Consider the following 16,557-nt stretch of genomic DNA (forward strand, 5'->3'; position numbering starts at 1 on the left):
CTCTCTCTCTCTCTCTTCGCAAAACCTGATAAGGATTGCCAGCTCGACACCTGTTGTGGACAGGTAGCCCAGGTGGCAAAACATCCCTTCCGCACGTACCCTCATCCAGACCCATTCCAGTCCTTGATCGGTCGCAAGATTAGTTCGCACTTCAGTTCGCGGTCCGATGTTCCAATTACTGCCGAATATTAATTAACACTTGCCGTACCGGGCCGTTTGATCCGCTCAGCCCAGCCGCCCCGGGGGCATCCGGAGCATCTTCAAAGCGGACGGTGTTTGCTACCCAACAGGCTCGCAACCGTACCGACGGAGGGTTGGCACGCGGGAGGTGTCGCCCTTGACGTGGTGGAGTGATTTTTACTTCACAAAATACATCACACCGTCAGCGAAAAGCCGCGTCCCCCGAGCATGGCAGGCGGGCAAAAACTGCAACATGGAGATCTGCGTTTGATCTTCGAGAGGCGAGGCCGCTGTTAGAGCCGCTTGGAAATAATTAAGAGCTGTTCAGAGTTCAGCAGAGTCTGCTAATTTCTGTACTGTACTGTCGTTGTGGGTTTGTTTGTTTCATCCAGAAAGCATAAAAAAGAAGAAGCAATGATTCTAATTATCGCATTACCTGTATTTGGCTGCGGCTTGAAAGATTAATTTGAGAAGTAATTTAACAAACACACCACGTCAAAAGTCTTTAAGTGTTGACCACTCTTTACCGCGCGGCATCAATCAACCTTGAGGTAATCGTGCGGGCATGTGAACTCTTGACCTTGAAGCATCCTGTGTGGCATGAAGAGTTGGTTGGTGGTGGTACATCCACCGAGGGGCACAGCAGGGTCAAGATCTCCTCCAAACCCCGGTACACATAAATCAAGCGGAAAATCATTTCTGCTCGTTAATTTATGTGAAAACCACTACACACACATACACATACACTTACACGAGCTCGCTTGGCTTACAGGGCGCGTTTAATGTGGTGTGCCGCGAAAAAGTGGACCAAACAAGCGAAAAACCCACACACACAAACACACACACACACTCGCTTAACGTTTGCTTTTATTGGTCAGTGAATCGTAAAAACAACATTGGTCACCTTGGGCCGAAGCTCGTGCCACACTCGGTAGTGGAGGTGGGAACGTTTTTGTTTTGTTTGGGCTTTTGGAGAACCTGTAAGGAAAGCAAAAGATTGCCCGGGGGCCGCTGTTGCTACACGCGGCGACCCAAACGTTGCTTCAGCATTTTGATGTTAAAATCGATACGAGGTGTTTAGCTTCGTTTTGGGCCGTTTTTTTCTTCTTCTTCCTTTTACGCTCTGGCCAACACCAGTTGCTTGCTAGCGAGCGAAGGTTTGAAGCGTCACGTGTGTTGTGTATTTGTTCTCCACTCGTATGGCTACGCGTTGATTTGTTGCTGCATGAAGAGAATAATGAAGCAGCAAATCATCGTTTTAAACTGTAATGTTTTTAATTTGCTATTGAAAGTGTTACACAATTAAATCAACATCGCTAGAGTAAACGTTTTACCACTGCGTTGTTGTGCAATCGGTTTTGCATTCCCGAAAACGACCGAGCTTCATTTTAATCACACCGAACGCAACGGTTTGGAATTTCTGTTGCGTCATAATGGTTGGATGGTTTTTCCAATTCTGGGCCCTATTTTGAGATGAAACATTAAACAAACCGGGGACCAACTCCACCAGCTGCTAGCGGGTGGGGCCGCTTTGATGGCTTACTTTCGCAGCAACAGCGTACCATCGCGATACGGGTTTTAAGTGCGATTGCAAAAGATCTCACTATCGATTACGCTATCATCGTCGGATAAAAGTTTCAACAAGTTTGCCTACACCCGGACAGGCCACTTACGGGCGGCAACGAACTCGAGTACGACTTCCTAACAAGCCCGGACCCGGCGTACCAAGGCGGCAGGCTTTTAATTAATTTTTCTCACCATTCGCCTGCCAACACGGCGGGCGGAAACGGGCCACCGGGCGCCCGGGAGGACGATAAAAATTGAAAACTAATTAAAATTTTACAACTCCTCCCAGCGGGGCCTCGCATCACTCGGAAGTCCGGAAAAGAAGAAGAGAGGAAAACAAAAGTACTGTCCCCTGCTTGGTGGTGGGTGATGGGGTGAAAAGCGATTAGAAAACGAGTGACGTTCGTTTGCGTGTTGCTTAGTGCCGGAATGTCTCGGAAATTAGAGCCACACTCCACAGCTAGCGAGTCGTTTGGTCGCAATTGTCGCCAGCTAAAGCGGAAAAAGTCCTCCCGGGTCCACAGTCCAGCAATGTGGCTCTCCCTGTGCCGGACACTCACACCGCCCACCCTGTTACCCTGTTCGTTCTTAGCTGTAGTACTAATTTCTTCTCACTGCCCGGCAGCTTTGCAACCTGCGTCCCGGGCTGCCGGATGTCCTCCATTCCTGCGCTGAAGAAACAATGGCCAAAGTTGAAACAATGGAGCGCGTAACGGCCAACTAGGCTAACTCCCGCGCACCCGGATGCAGCCAAGCACCGGTCAATTGTCTTTTCATGCTCACTGGCCGAAAGTTTTGTCACCCGCCGAACGGCTGCACCACCCCTCAGCACTTTTGCGCTCTCAGACTCGAAAAGTTCTGCTCCTTTTGCTGGGTGAGTTAAAAAAAAAATGTAGCAACAGGCACACAACCCTCCCTGAGAAGGCTAGTTTTCGGATAAAATATGCAAAAGACACTCAACCGTCCTGCCGGGTCCGTGCGTCCTCGCGCTGAGTTACAATCAATAGAACATCCGCCTGGACAGTCTCGTAGCAGAGTCGGTGCTGTTTTGAGAGTTGGAACTTTGGGCTTGAAGGCATCACATACCCACACACACACACACCCGCTCCCCCAAGGGGTATCGTTTCACGAGCCTCGAAAGTTGCGACGCTGCCTTTCGATAACCGAACGGGCAGGGGGTCCCGGGCTTTGCTGCTGAATATTTTAACACACAACTCTCCTAGGAATAATTTAATTACGAAAACAAACACTCTTCAGAATTAGCACCGTGTTTGGAAAATTTGCTTGTTTTTTTTTTGTTTTTTTTTTCGCTAGAGATAGGCGGAACGTTTCGCTTTTTTTCTCTCTCTCTTTCTGATATTTTCAACGTTTTTTTAGAGGTGGATTTTTTTAGTGGTTCCCTTTCCACTAAACGGCTGTTTGTTTAGATCTGCTCGGTTGTGGTGTTCTATAGTTTTGCGGGGCAGTGTCTGCCCTGAGAAGCTTCTCCTGGGCACCGGGTCCATTCAGTTTTGCTGAAGTTGGATAAAAATCCAACGAAAGACCCGAAAATCTTCTTTCTCCGCCTTCTTCGTGACTTTCCTGAGGTTACTTTCAACTGTCCCAAAGGTGCATTTCATCGTACCTTTTTTTTGGCAAAGGTCCGAGGTGAGGGATTTTTTTTTGTGTGTGTCGGCACCGTTTTGCTGTGCTGTTTCATATTTTAATAACTTACTCAAACACAACGAACGTGCCGAAAGGGAAGGTTTGGTGTAGAAAAGAACGCATAGAAAGCGACTGAAAAATGCTTCAACCAACAGCGATCAAAATCTGTCTATTTGATTTTAATTCAACTTTTAATAACTCTTGTGTCTAATGTTGTTTTTTCTTCTTCTGTGCACTTTCTTAACCTACTTCCTTGTTCATTGCGTGTGTTTCGTTTCAGGTAAGGGGAAGACAGACTGGGGCGGGCGAGCTGACGGGCGAGCAAACACCATTATATGCCAGTTCAGCAAATCCAAAGGTACTGCTGAGCTTGACGGTATCCGTTGCTGTGCTTGCTTACTAAATGGTAGGCTTTTCTTCGGGATTAATGAAAAGGAAGAAAAAGGTAAACACGGCCCTGGAGTAGGTTTTCGTACATAAAACGTTTTAATGTTCCGGTCTGTTTCTGTGTTATGGAAGCAATTGGAAATGGCGAAGAACACAAATGGCCCAACAATCAGTATTTGTTTGTAATTTTTTAACACTCTTCATTTAAAATGCTTGTGATGTTACGGTTTACGGTTTAATTTCAAACTGTTTTAAACCATTATTTGCATTCCTAGCCCACTTACACACACGCACACCTACGGAACAATCAAATTGCTTTGTGTCGCACAAAAGCGCACCAATCTAAAAAGCTCACGCCGTACCGTTGAATGAGTGCGCAGTACCAAGAAGCGGCAGCGTTCGCTTCCCATCTGTCCACACAGTTTTAGCACTTTGTTCGACAAAACATCAAACACACATTCCGATCCGCTTTATTGAACGAACGCAACCCCGGTTCGCTTCGACCCACCCAAAAGGGCGAGCGTGCTTACAATCCTCCGAATGTAGGCGCGCGCTTTACGCTGAGCAATGCAGAAAATGCACCATGGGGCTGCGCGCACTGTCTAGCTGGAATGCGAAAATGAGAATCCGTTGCATCCGTTGAGCAAGCCGACGCGCTTGCTGTGGCTGTGCAAGCACGGGTGCGGGTTGCCGGAATGCTCCCCAAACCTCCACGGCCATGCGACGGAGCGTTGACCCAGCGCAACGCTATGGCTCCCCGTGGACACTGCGCCTGACAAATGCAGCAGTAGCAGTAGCAGTGCCGTTCCTGAGCTGTGACGCTCAAGTGCCGGGCCCGTAATTCGAGCGCCTTTTGTTGCTCGACAGCGACATCTAACGCGCACGGGAACGCGCAAACACACACACGCACACACAGACCACTCCATCGCAAAGCATTAATCATTCCACTTTATCTATCCAATATTGTCACAACGTAATCAATTCATTTATGCAACACAAGCACGATAATGATAATGTGCAAGGCGATCTAATCTTATGCAAATGTAGCGCCGTGTACCGTTGGCGCACGCCAACAGTACCTACTTCCGGGATCCGCAAAAGGGGGTCAGGCGGGGGTCGTGTTTCGATCCGTGATCATCGTCATTATCGAACAGTTCGTGCAGCGTGTGCCGTTGTCGAGCGGTGCCATGAGTGTCATGGTAGAAGAATTCCCGTGTTGGTGATCCGGCTTTGTTTGGGATTTTGTTCGCTCGGCCCATGGCGCTGCTGTAATAAGATCTGGTATTGTTCTAAGAGATTGGACTTTGATTAGTTAGATGTGGATAGTATGAATCCTGCGCCCGCTGCTAATCGATTCGAAGAGTATTTGCTTAGTACAGTTTATTGCTTGCCGTGTGGATGTTATCCTAAATGTGTGAAATGTGAAATTCGATTACGAAGTTTGCACTTGAAAATATAGCTCCAACTAGAGTGAAATGTTTTCCACTTTCATACTTTTGCTCTTATCGTGGTCTATTAACTACTTAGAGTACAATCTTATGACGCATCATGATTTCGAGGGCAAGGCTCTTTTACAACTCACTACTCCTCCTCCAGATCGTACTATCAATCGTTATCAACACTGCCACTCGATTAGGAACAGATATTGCACACATTCCTTGCTTACACAATCCTATGCTCTGTGCATGGTGAACTGGCCAACTGCAGGCCAATGTGACTATTGATCGCCCGTTTTGTACGCCTTCCATCAGATAAACGCATATAATTGAATCAATAATTTATAAGCGCCACATTAATTCCGCATAGCGTGCGGCACGATTCCACTCCTCCATTTATGTATCTCCCTGTCCCTGCCCGTATTCGAGCTCGATCCCATGTTCCGGCGGCATGGGGCGATACTGTAGGAGTGGAACACATTGTCTCGAAGGATCACTTGAAAAGATGGGCGATGGTACGTGGCACAATTGCTAAGGTCACGCACAGCCGGTATGCCCTGCAGAGCGCTGCATTTGTGCCCCCGACAATGGCCTGAGTGGCACTCTCGCGCTTTGGTCTGACTGGCCCGTTCACGATGGCAGGACTGTAAATACAGCCAGCCCGGGTAGCAGGAGGATAAAAGCAACGCTCATTGTGCTACTACCCGGCCGGGTGTAACGTGACCAGTAATAGACAGACAAAGTGAGTGATAGTATCAACCTGTCGTTTTGCGCTGACGTTCATCCGGTCTCTGCTCTGCTCTGTCTCCTCGACTCCTGTCTCCCCGTGCTACTGACTACTTCCGACATTTGTATGTGTGTAGGTGTGTCGGCCACTTTCCATGGCCGCCCGCTTTTCGCTCGGTTTCGTGCAGAATGCAACGAAAGATTATGTTTACGGACACACACGGCTTTGTTTGCAAGGGCAGTCCGCTTCCGGTGAAGTCTTGCTTCGTCGGTGCCAAAGAAGGAAAATTAGGTTAGTGTTGCTCCTACATGCGTCCTCACCCTACGGAATACGGACGGTGTGCGTCGGATGATTCATTTATAAAATAGATCTTACCTATTCGTGCCGGACACATGACGTGATAGCAATTGCATTAGCCGTATTACGCACTGTTGCTGCAGCTCTCGATACGTGCAATCCAAAGATGTCGGTGTATTGTTAGCCTGGCGGGTTCATATGAGTGGGACAAAGTGCTGCAAGGAGAAGTATGTTTTAGTGATGCTGTATTGCATGATCTTTACGTTAGACGTTATATGAAAATAATGGAATTTCACGATGAAAGTGGAAATAAGTTCCATTTTCCTGTAGTTACTTGCTTCGAGCTTATCAACGATAATAAATAAATATGATGTTTGCATTATTGACATTATCAGTGGGTACTAAAAATAGGGAAAAAGGTAGTCAATACATCTTTAAAAAACTTCTAGACTAAATCCATGCTTGTCCAGAGCTCATTCACACTGCTGGTTGAACATTACAAACGATGGGCCCAATCTCCATGGGCGCGACGCTAATTCCTTGCAAATAATAAACGATGGTAAATGTAAATTATGTGACATCGCATACACACAGAAACTGGTTCCCCTCGGAGGGGGCCCTCAGAGGCCGCGAAAGATGAAATTCCATTTTAATGCGGGTCTAAATGCTGCATGCTGCCAGGCAGTTCAACTTTGTAAACCATACACCCCGGGCGTGTGCGGTGGGCTTGAAAGGATACCAAGCTGGGGCCGGGTTCTGCGCAATCATAAAATACGAAGAGTGTTTGTGCCGGCTGAGAAACCGCAACACAGCAAGCTTGGGGATTTGCTGGGGAAGCAATGAAAAAAGAAAGACAAAAAAAACATGTTCAGCATAAACAATACGAAGCTAGGGAGGGATTTCGGTGGCTTCGCCATATAGAAGATCAATGAAGTTTCAAGTTCATTGTACAGAATGTGTTACCTTCGTTGCCGTTGAACCGGATACAAAATGTATGAAGCAGTTTTGGTTGTGTTCTCTGAAAAACTCTGCAACCATGTATTCAACATCGAAGAGTGTATTTCAACAAAAACAAAAAGAAGTAAACAATAACATATGGGTAACCATCGAAAAGAAGTAGCAATGGCACGTGGTAAATGGTTATTATGGTCAAAATTTGTCAGAACCGATCGAAGGAAACCAAAGAAATGTGTCGTTGTCGAATGGAAAACCAGACGGATTGAGGCTCAAATTACCTGCACGACACGTTACGAAATCAACACGGTATAGAGTACAAGGTTCCAAATTTTCATGAGTATATACTTAACAGACGGTAATAGACATTGCGGCATGGTTTATCTTCTTGAATAAAAAATGAAGTGTCTACCATTGATATGGGTTTAATAATTAATGCTGTTTTGACAACTATCTTCAGCCAGGAGAAGACAAATGGACTCGTATGGATTCAAGGTTAGGGAATATGTAAGTTAACTACGGTCAACAATGAACGAAGTGCATTTTATTCCTGGAAAAGATTAGTAAACAAAATATCAGATATGTCACACAAAACAAACGAACGGGAATGTATAATAGTAAGGTGGAAGGTAAGGAGTTATCGAGCTCGTCCCTTAGGCCTTTAAGCAATCTTCAATAATCATTTTATTCAATATAGTTCTACAGATTGATGTTCACAAAAAGGAGACGTTTAATGGGAATTATAATGGAACGATAAAGGGCAAAAGACTAAAGCAAAAGACTGCTGTTTCAGCTATTGTTCACGCCATGCAAAAATGTGCAATTCAGCTGCGAGCCCCTATAAGTTTATTTCTATGCGGTATAGTCTCTCTGTAACATGACTGTTTGCTTTGCTTGTTTCAAAAAATTCGGCATGATTTTAACAAGAACCTATGCAGCGCATTTCTTCAATCGATTTAGCTTACAATCAGCCAAAAGGAAACTAAATTATTTTCAAGCAGGCAACGAAGGATCACGAACGCCAACTCGAAGGACTAAATCCGGTACCTTGGGCACACGTTTCGATTCGATTCGCATGCAAACTAAAGTAGGAGGAAAGCAATTTCGGATTATCGCGTCGTAAGTTTTTCCAACTTCACCATCGACGCACACACACACACACACATCATAGAACAGCCTCTTGTATGCATAGAATCAAATACCGAAAAATGGCACTAACACACACGCATACGAGAAGATTGTGGTTTGGAAGCTTATAGACCCTGGACTCGTATCGAAATCGATAGTCGATTTCTGCTCAATGCTAGCGTTCTTCGTTCTACTTCCGCCTTGGATGTCCTGGGCAATAACAACAGCCCGACCAAAAAAAAAACGATTTCCACCGGACGACACATCTTCACGAACGTGCAGGACCAGTTTTTTTTTTGCTTACTGCTGTTGCTAAAGTTGAGCCGCTTATAATTCCGTACGCATACCTAACCCGTCGGACAGTCATATTCCGATAAAGAAGAAGGAGAAAAAATAAGCAGCTCAGTCCGGATGGAGGAAAAACAATCCTTCCCGTCCTTACGTTACGTTTCGGGGGGTAATCGAATCGAGGCATCGAGGCTGTGGGTGTCAGCGTGTAAACATAGCGCTGTGAAGAATCATTTGCTTGCTTCTGGATGCGTGTGTGTCTTGTCGTGCTCACTGTGATGGCACCAGACCAGGCGGGGTCACTACGTTTTGGCATCGTTTTGCATTTTTTCACCTCCACAACAGTCTGAAAATGAAAAATTGGATTAGATAGCATTAGGGTGCTTGTGCGGGCCGAGATAGGAAGCATTGAACGATTTTTTGTTGTTGTTGCCTCGATTTGCTTCGTGATTGGCCAGATTGTCCTATAAAGCCGGCATAATGCACACCTCATGCATGAGAAAATGAATAGTAAGTGTGTGTGTGTATGGTTCTGATTGCAATGGATGGGCACAATATCGGTCATAGAAAATGCAATGAAATTGACGGTTGAAACATTTATACGATGCAAATTGCATATGAAAGCATCCGGAAGATTCCATATTGATTGGGGGAAAAAACGGGCGAATATTCTTCGTGGAAAATAAACCTGAACAGCTTAAGATAATAATGATTCTATCTACAGTATAGCATTTCAGTGCTTCACTAGTCCTTCCCTTTACTGTATGTTCGCTTCCCGTCTAACTTACCGCACCGTTCGAGAGTACTGAAATAAGGAACACAAGAGCGTAAACAAACTTGCCATGCCACTCTGCCGCTGCTTTGACAGAAAGTGCTGCCCTGTTCGATCCGGCATCGGTTTCCATTAACCGGCTCAAATCGTGCGCCCGCGGGTAGCATAACTTTCGCCAGCCTACACTCACACACACCTGGGAAATCAATATGTTGGCTGTAAAATTTACTGCTAATGAGTTTCGGAAACAGTTCGCACTGGCAAAACGGCTGCAAATGGGCGTACAGCACAACTTCAGTGTGTTGTGTGTGTGAGTCTGTGTGGGAAAGCTATTGCGTTCTTATGGGAAACTTTTCTCCAAACGAACGAAATCGAACCGAACCGGCCCGGCGAGTTTTGCAGCGCTGTGCAAGGATCAATTTTCTTTCGCGTGAAATCTAAGAACCTTTCCGCTCGAATGGTTTACACGAGCATCATAACTTTAAACTTGTGTTTTGTGAGGTTGGTAAGAGGGAAAGAGAGTGTGCGCTGATAAAGGCGTTAAGCCCCAACGGTGTTATTGAAGGTTTCGCTGTGAATGTATTTAAAGAAGCAAATGTAGATTAAATTGGGATTTTTACAACATTTATGCATTAAAATTAATGTATAGTTATAGAGCAATAATTATTATTGCTCTCAGACTTCACGACTTCACGTTTGATACATGAGCTCAGTGAGCTAAATGTGCTCTTGATGATCCTGTGGCTTTTCAACACATACGGTGCAACAGTTTCAGGTCAACCCTTCAGGTAAGCTGTACCTAGCTCAATTACTTCAACTTCACACCGAAGCATCGTTACCTAAAAGTTTGAAATTGTAAGTGCACCACACCCGTTTCGAACCGTTTCGTATACAACACGAAAATGTGTTTATGTTGTTGCGAGAAAAGGTTTTGTGTAAAAGGCGTTACGGCATCAGAGGTTGCTAGCGCTTCTAGCGAGCCATATGTGCTAAAAGTAGAATCGATTAGTGGCGGTCTTCCCGGGCTCGTTGTACGCCATTAAATGACACGAACGAGCAACGCTAAAACGCCATTGAACTACTGCTCGCCTTGTTTGCTGGCCGGAGGAGGGGAGGTTTGCAGCGCGTCAGCAAGGGGGAGGGGGGGAATAGTTACCGATCGTAACGCGAATGGGCTTCTCTGCAGGTGAAACTAGCGTTGCCATTTGGGTGATTAAAGTTGAAAATTGTTGCTACTTCCTTCAATTAGAATTAGAAAGCCTGGTACGAGCGCAAATGTGCTAGCGCTGTTTATTGAGAACCTACGAGAAGGCTGGCTGGCTTTAGCTTTCGCTAGCATGAATAACTTTTTAAATGCTACGCTGTTGGTGTTGTTTGAACGTTTGTAACGCTGCTTGAGGTAAAGGAGCCACTAACCTGGCGGGAGTTGTAAACCTGCACGCAAATTTTCATGTTTCGTGGCTGTGCAAAGTATTGGGCAGTAAATTGCTAGACGATGACGAAGACGAAACTCACACTAGCGAGCCGAAAGGGATTAACGAAAAGCACATAAAACCATAACGCAAACTGTTCCGAATAACGCGAGCGTGGTCGATTTGCGCGGTTGGTCACGGTTTATTGGTACAAGCTGTAGCCTAAACAGGCTCACCATAGGCTTGTGGGTAACAAACACAAGTCACCAAACTTTCGTCAGCCTAAAGTTTTAAGAGGAGAACAAAAGTCCTATAGATTGTATAGCCTGCCAGGGTGGAGTGTTTTTTTTTGGAAGCCAACGGCCAAAAATCATACAATCGTCCGCTTTTGATCCCCGAACCTTGGATCGAACCGAAACTCGTGCCCTGTGTCAGCAGACAAACAAACGTTCGATTAAGTTCGGTTCAGCGTAGGAGGAGCAGCGAAAACAAACAAAGAAAATGAGACCCCATCGAAGGCGTCAGCGAAAAGCAAAAGAAGGTTTGACGATGCAAACTAAAGAAATAATCGATTCGGTAGCAACTCAGCTCAACCGCAGCCGAGCAAAAAGGACGGCATATTACATTACCCCAACAGTCCCCTACACAACAGTGTCCCCGTTCATTTCGTAGAATTGGAACTCTTCCGCACACGTTTTGCAAAGAACGTTTACGTTTGCATTCCGATGTGTTGGGGGAAGAAAAATAAGCAAAAACCCTTGCAAGGTAGGAATGGCTGTGAAAGACGAGCTGCTATGCCGGTGCATACGAGCGGAAGAATTTTCAACATCGTACCGGATCACGTTCAGCTGCAGCTTGTGTGCTGCGTGAGAAGATGAAGTTTATCTAGAAGAGTGGTTCTCACGTGTTTTTTTTGTTGGCCCCATGAGAAAAGAAGCGATGAGTGGAACGCGGAACTATTTCCTTCACACAACATCAACAACGTTTGAAATGTAGGAGACTTTAGATTCATTTTTGTTAAATTAATTGAAATGTTCATACGGATTTTTCACATTTAAGGTTACTTTCCAACTCAAAACAATACGTTTGTAAACAAGATTTTAAGTGCTTACTTACATGATCTCACAGCAAACTCTGTTGTACCAATTCCACATGAAGCTTACATACTTATTATAATAAGCCCAGCAAAGTTTCAGCATCAATGCCTGTACCCATTATCTCCGATGAATAATTTCTTGCACCTTAAGCAATCTTCTGGCAAAGTTACAGAAGATGAGCTACGCGCGGAGGGTTCGTCTGCCTTTCCATTGGCGTACCATGATCGAATAATTGAAGCAAATCTTGGCCGAGGATTGTAATTGTAATCAGCTTGAAATGAGAATAAATATTGTATTGCACGAATCGAGCGGCTTACCGTGCCTTAATTAGTCAATGCGGCAATGGCTGGCGGTGCCTTTTGCGAAACTCGCCCGTCCAAACAAATTCACTTCAATCTTGGTTGGATTATTGGGCGTTTGGGATAGGGGCTTTTTCTGCGTAAAGCTAATGGTTTTGCTATTTCCCGCAAATAGGATAAAACATTGATTAGGAATGCCGTTGTAGATGGAATTGTTAGAACCCGCTTGGAGGTGGAGTGTGTTTCGGAAACGATGAAGGATGTTTATGCAAGCTTAGATACATTTTGTCCATATTTATTTTCGTACCAAGCATTAGAAATTGGGCAACTGAAATGATCGACCGTATAAGGGGATTAAGTGTATTAACTGTTAAAAAATCGTACCAATTGCCTTCAAACCTGTAAAATGTTGCAACCGAGGCGTTGTGTACAGGGAATCGTGGCTTTTGTCCGTGTTTAGGTCGGCAAATTTTTGTCTTTAAACAATAACCGGGTGCAGCGACGCGCACACCTGTACATCTCACTGCCGACGGAGGAAAGAAACGGAACACATAGGTAATTGTTATTGTTCCCAGTTTTGAGAAACGCAAAACCAAACAAAACACCGCCCTACATCCATTCCCCAGAAAGTGATGACGCTTGCAGCGAGACAGCTAGGAAACCCGTGGAACCCAAATCAATCAAAGCAAAAAAGGCTGCTGCTTTACCTCGCTCGATCGAGCAAAATCGTCCGCCCGTTTTCGCAAATTGTGCTGACGGCAAACGATCGATCCCGGGCGCCCGGGTTTAAAATACGGCTGCAATTGATGACTGGCGGCTAGTTGAGTTAGTGGTTCGGTATCGATCTGCCGCACGTTCGTCGCAGCAGAATGAAGTTCGCCAAAGTGCTCGGTGTAGTGTGTATGGTGGCGTTGGCTCTGGCCAATGCGGCACCGGTGGAAGTGCAAGAGAAAGAGTTGCGACCGGCGGAAGCTGTGGATGGGGCGGCGGCTCAGACCGATGAGGTGGTGGCCGTCGCGGCGGAGATGACCCAGGACGCGGCCGTCGAGGAAGCGGTGGACCAGGGCAACCAAGTGAGCAGCTTCGCGCCGGAGGATGCGGCCGACGGTGAGGCGGACGAAGGTAGTGAGATGAGTGCTAGTTCCCGCGCCAAGCGTTCAGTTGCATGTACCGAACTCTTAGGCGATGATGGCGTGACGCGGACGGTTTGCGACCAGGACCAGGATGCGGCGAGCAGTGACAGTGAGGTGGCGTTCGAGCGATCGTACGGTGGGCACGGGGGCCATCACGGTGGTCACGAGTACGGGCATCACGAGGCGAAGGGGCACGGACACGGCCACGGAGGGCACATGGAGCACGGCGGGTATGGCGGCCATGGAGGAGACCACAAGGGTTACGGAGGCCACGAGCACAAGGGATACGGACATGGCGGAGGCCACAAGGAGCACAAGGGTTATGGAGGCCACGAGCACAAGGGATACGGACATGGAGGTGGCCACATGGAGCACAAGGGTTACGGAGGCCATGAGCATAAGGGATACGGACATGGTGGACACATGGAACACAAGGGTTACGGAGGCCATGAGCATAAGGGATACGGACATGGTGGTGGTCACGAGCACAAGGGCTACGGAGGCCATGAGCATAAGGGATACGGACATGGTGGACACATGGAGCACAAGGGTTACGGAGGCCACGAGCATAAGGGATACGGACACGAGCATAAGGGTCATGGAGGCCACGAACATAAGGGATACGGTGGACACGAGCACAAGGGTTACGGAGGCCATGAGCATAAGGGATACGGACACGGAGGGCACATGGAACACAAGGGTTACGGAGGTCATGAGCATAAGGGATACGGTGGACACGAGCATAAGGGATACGGCGGCCATGAACACAAGGGTTACGGACATGGAGGTGGCCACGAGCACAAGGGATACGGACATGGAGGTGGCCACGAACACAAGGCTTACGGACATGGCGGTCATATGGAGCACAAGGGATACGGTGGCCACGAGCACAAGGCCTACGGTCATGAAGCGCACGGGCATGGTGGACACGGTGGACACGGCGGATACAGCGGACACGGCGGACACGGCGGACATGGCGGACATGGCTACGGACACGAGGCCCACGGTGCCCACGGTGGGTACGAGCACAAGAAGATGCACTACCGCTCCGCCAGCTACACGGCTCCCGCCGCTCATCACGAACCGGCCCACGGTGGGTACGGTGGTCATGCAGCCCCAGTGAAGTGCGGAGCCAACCTGCTGGTCGGTTGTGCCCCGACCGTCGCGAAGGTTCCCTGCCAGCCAGTGCACGACCATGGCTACGGTGGTCACCATGCTGCGTCGGAGCTGTCGTTCCGCTTTGCCGCGCCGGAGCCCGAGCCGAAGGAGGAGCAGAAGGAAGAATAAGTGATAGTTGCTTCCAATAAACTTACCGCAATGATAAATTTTAATTTTGATCGTCTCTTTCTTGTGTTTGGGTGGAGTAAAAAATGAGAAATTTTGGGGGAAATGAACGACCTTTGTTTGCTTGCGCTCTGGATGATTGAGCTCGTTTTCTGTTCACCAAAAACATCGTCCAAAATAAAAATAGTGCGAATTGCACAATTAACTCTATTAAATCAAATAGGATTTTCTACTCCAGAAAAAACAAAAATTGATAAGAATATTGATAAGAAAATCCCAACATTTTAACACAGACTCTCGCGTTTACACACACATGGCTCTGGCTCTTTGGTTGGCAATCATCTGGCGCATAATATATTATCAAACTTTTCGGATCACGGTTGACAAGTCATTAATCATACACAACACCGGGCATTAATCAAGTGAGAACAGTGCAAAATCCCGAATCCGCTCGCTGGTACGGTGCTGCGCCAGAGCTCACCACCCCGAGAGCAGCTGGTTCGACGTGTGACGTGTGTCTAGTGTGCCGAAGCTGCGCCTACTAATGGAGCTGCCCCGGTACTTTAAAAGTGATTATTATCTTTCGGGATCGGAGAGACAAACGTCGTGACAGCTTTATTGAGCACGTAGCACACGCACGTCGTGGGCGGTTGTGGTGCGGATATTAAACTTATTTTACACACACCAACATAGCAACAAAAAACAAAAAAAACAGCTAAAATCAATCGATCATTCGGTCTTCTTTGATTGCGCAATGATCGAGTGGGTTTGATGTGTAGTGGATTGTTGTGGGAGCAGCACACTACTTTTTCTTTTTCAGGTGCTTTACATTATGTACGCATTCACACATTACGCATCACTACGGCAGCAATAAAGCATACCTATACAAACACATGCCTCTTTGTACATAGCGAATGAACATGCAAACCAATTTAAAGGTATGTATTGTTTTGGTCGTTAAACCCTTCACCCAGCAGGCCGGCAAACGTTGGATACCTTATCGGCCTTTACATTTACACGCCAGAACCATGCTACGCACATATCCCGCGCCCCAAACATGACTCCCCCTTTTCGATAAAGGTAACGCATCCACAATAGGGCCTTATCGTTTTAAAATGACCTCCAAAAAAGATGTGTGTTTTTAATGCAATCACATTTCCGGCAAGTTACTGTCCTGTGAAAAATATGACCGCTTTTGTAAACGATAATAAAACGAGACATTATCATCCCAGGGGGAGGGAAGTGAAGGGAATGCTATGGTATTGGGGTAGCAAGCATTGGATCTCTGCCTCCAATAGCCTGTGCCGAGGTAAAACATTAATTTTCTTTCGACCCAACAAACCCTTTTTTTGCTGCCCCTGTGCTCTCCCAGCACACCGATCCGCTGACATTACATTGGGAGAGGTGAAATTCAATAGGACTTGATAGCAAATTATTCTCACCGTACGATATACCGAGAATCGGTTCTCTCGTTAGCACAAAGAACAGACATTTCCATCACAACCCATGCGCCCTACTGGTACCGCATCCTTTCCTGATTGGTTGCCGTAGTACAACACTGGCAGCAGCAGCAGCAGCAGCAGCATACGTCAATAGGTGATAGGTTGTTTTTATTTCATACTTTTTTTGGGATGGGCGTTGTTGCTTTTGCTACATCCTGCTCGGTTACTCCGAATTAAACCTGAACCTTTGCGTGTGTACGTTTGTGTGTCGGTAGCAATTTTGAGCAACTTTTTTTTGCCCCTCAAACACTGAGCCCCGTCGGTGTGTCATGTGCGTACGGAGACAAAATTAATCATACGCAAGGCAGGGTATTACTTTTTTTCCTGTCCAGCTGGTGCTGTTGCCGTTTGGTTGCTGAACTTTGTGTCAGTTCTGGAGGATATTGTTACCCTACGCTTCGAACGATCCATCAATGGGTTGAATGTCAAAGCATACCAAGGCCGGGTCCCG

At 46.7% G+C, this 16,557-nt stretch overlaps 2 protein-coding genes across 11 annotated transcripts in view; both read left to right on the forward strand.

Moving 5' to 3' along the window:
• The window catches only part of LOC120893909 (serine-rich adhesin for platelets-like), a 188,391-nt gene that overhangs the window by 81,978 nt on the left and 89,856 nt on the right, over positions 1-16,557 (forward strand). The gene's annotated exons all lie outside the window — the stretch shown is intronic.
• LOC120893911 (glycine-rich cell wall structural protein 1.8-like) lies at positions 12,995-14,651 on the forward strand. 3 transcript variants are annotated; one of them, XM_040296124.1, is made up of 2 exons: positions 12,995-13,879; positions 13,973-14,651. In XM_040296124.1, the coding sequence occupies exons 1-2, from the start codon at positions 13,057-13,059 to the stop codon at positions 14,605-14,607; spliced, it is 1,458 nt and encodes a 485-aa protein (XP_040152058.1). In that variant the 5' UTR covers positions 12,995-13,056; the 3' UTR covers positions 14,608-14,651. The 3 variants fall into 3 exon arrangements, with proteins under 3 accessions (XP_040152058.1, XP_040152059.1, XP_040152057.1); XM_040296125.1 differs by having other exon boundaries at positions 12,996-13,743; positions 13,858-14,651; XM_040296123.1 differs by having other exon boundaries at positions 12,996-14,651.

This window comes from Anopheles arabiensis, chromosome 2, assembly GCF_016920715.1.
Source record: "Anopheles arabiensis isolate DONGOLA chromosome 2, AaraD3, whole genome shotgun sequence".
NCBI classification, from domain to species: domain Eukaryota; kingdom Metazoa; phylum Arthropoda; class Insecta; order Diptera; family Culicidae; genus Anopheles; species Anopheles arabiensis.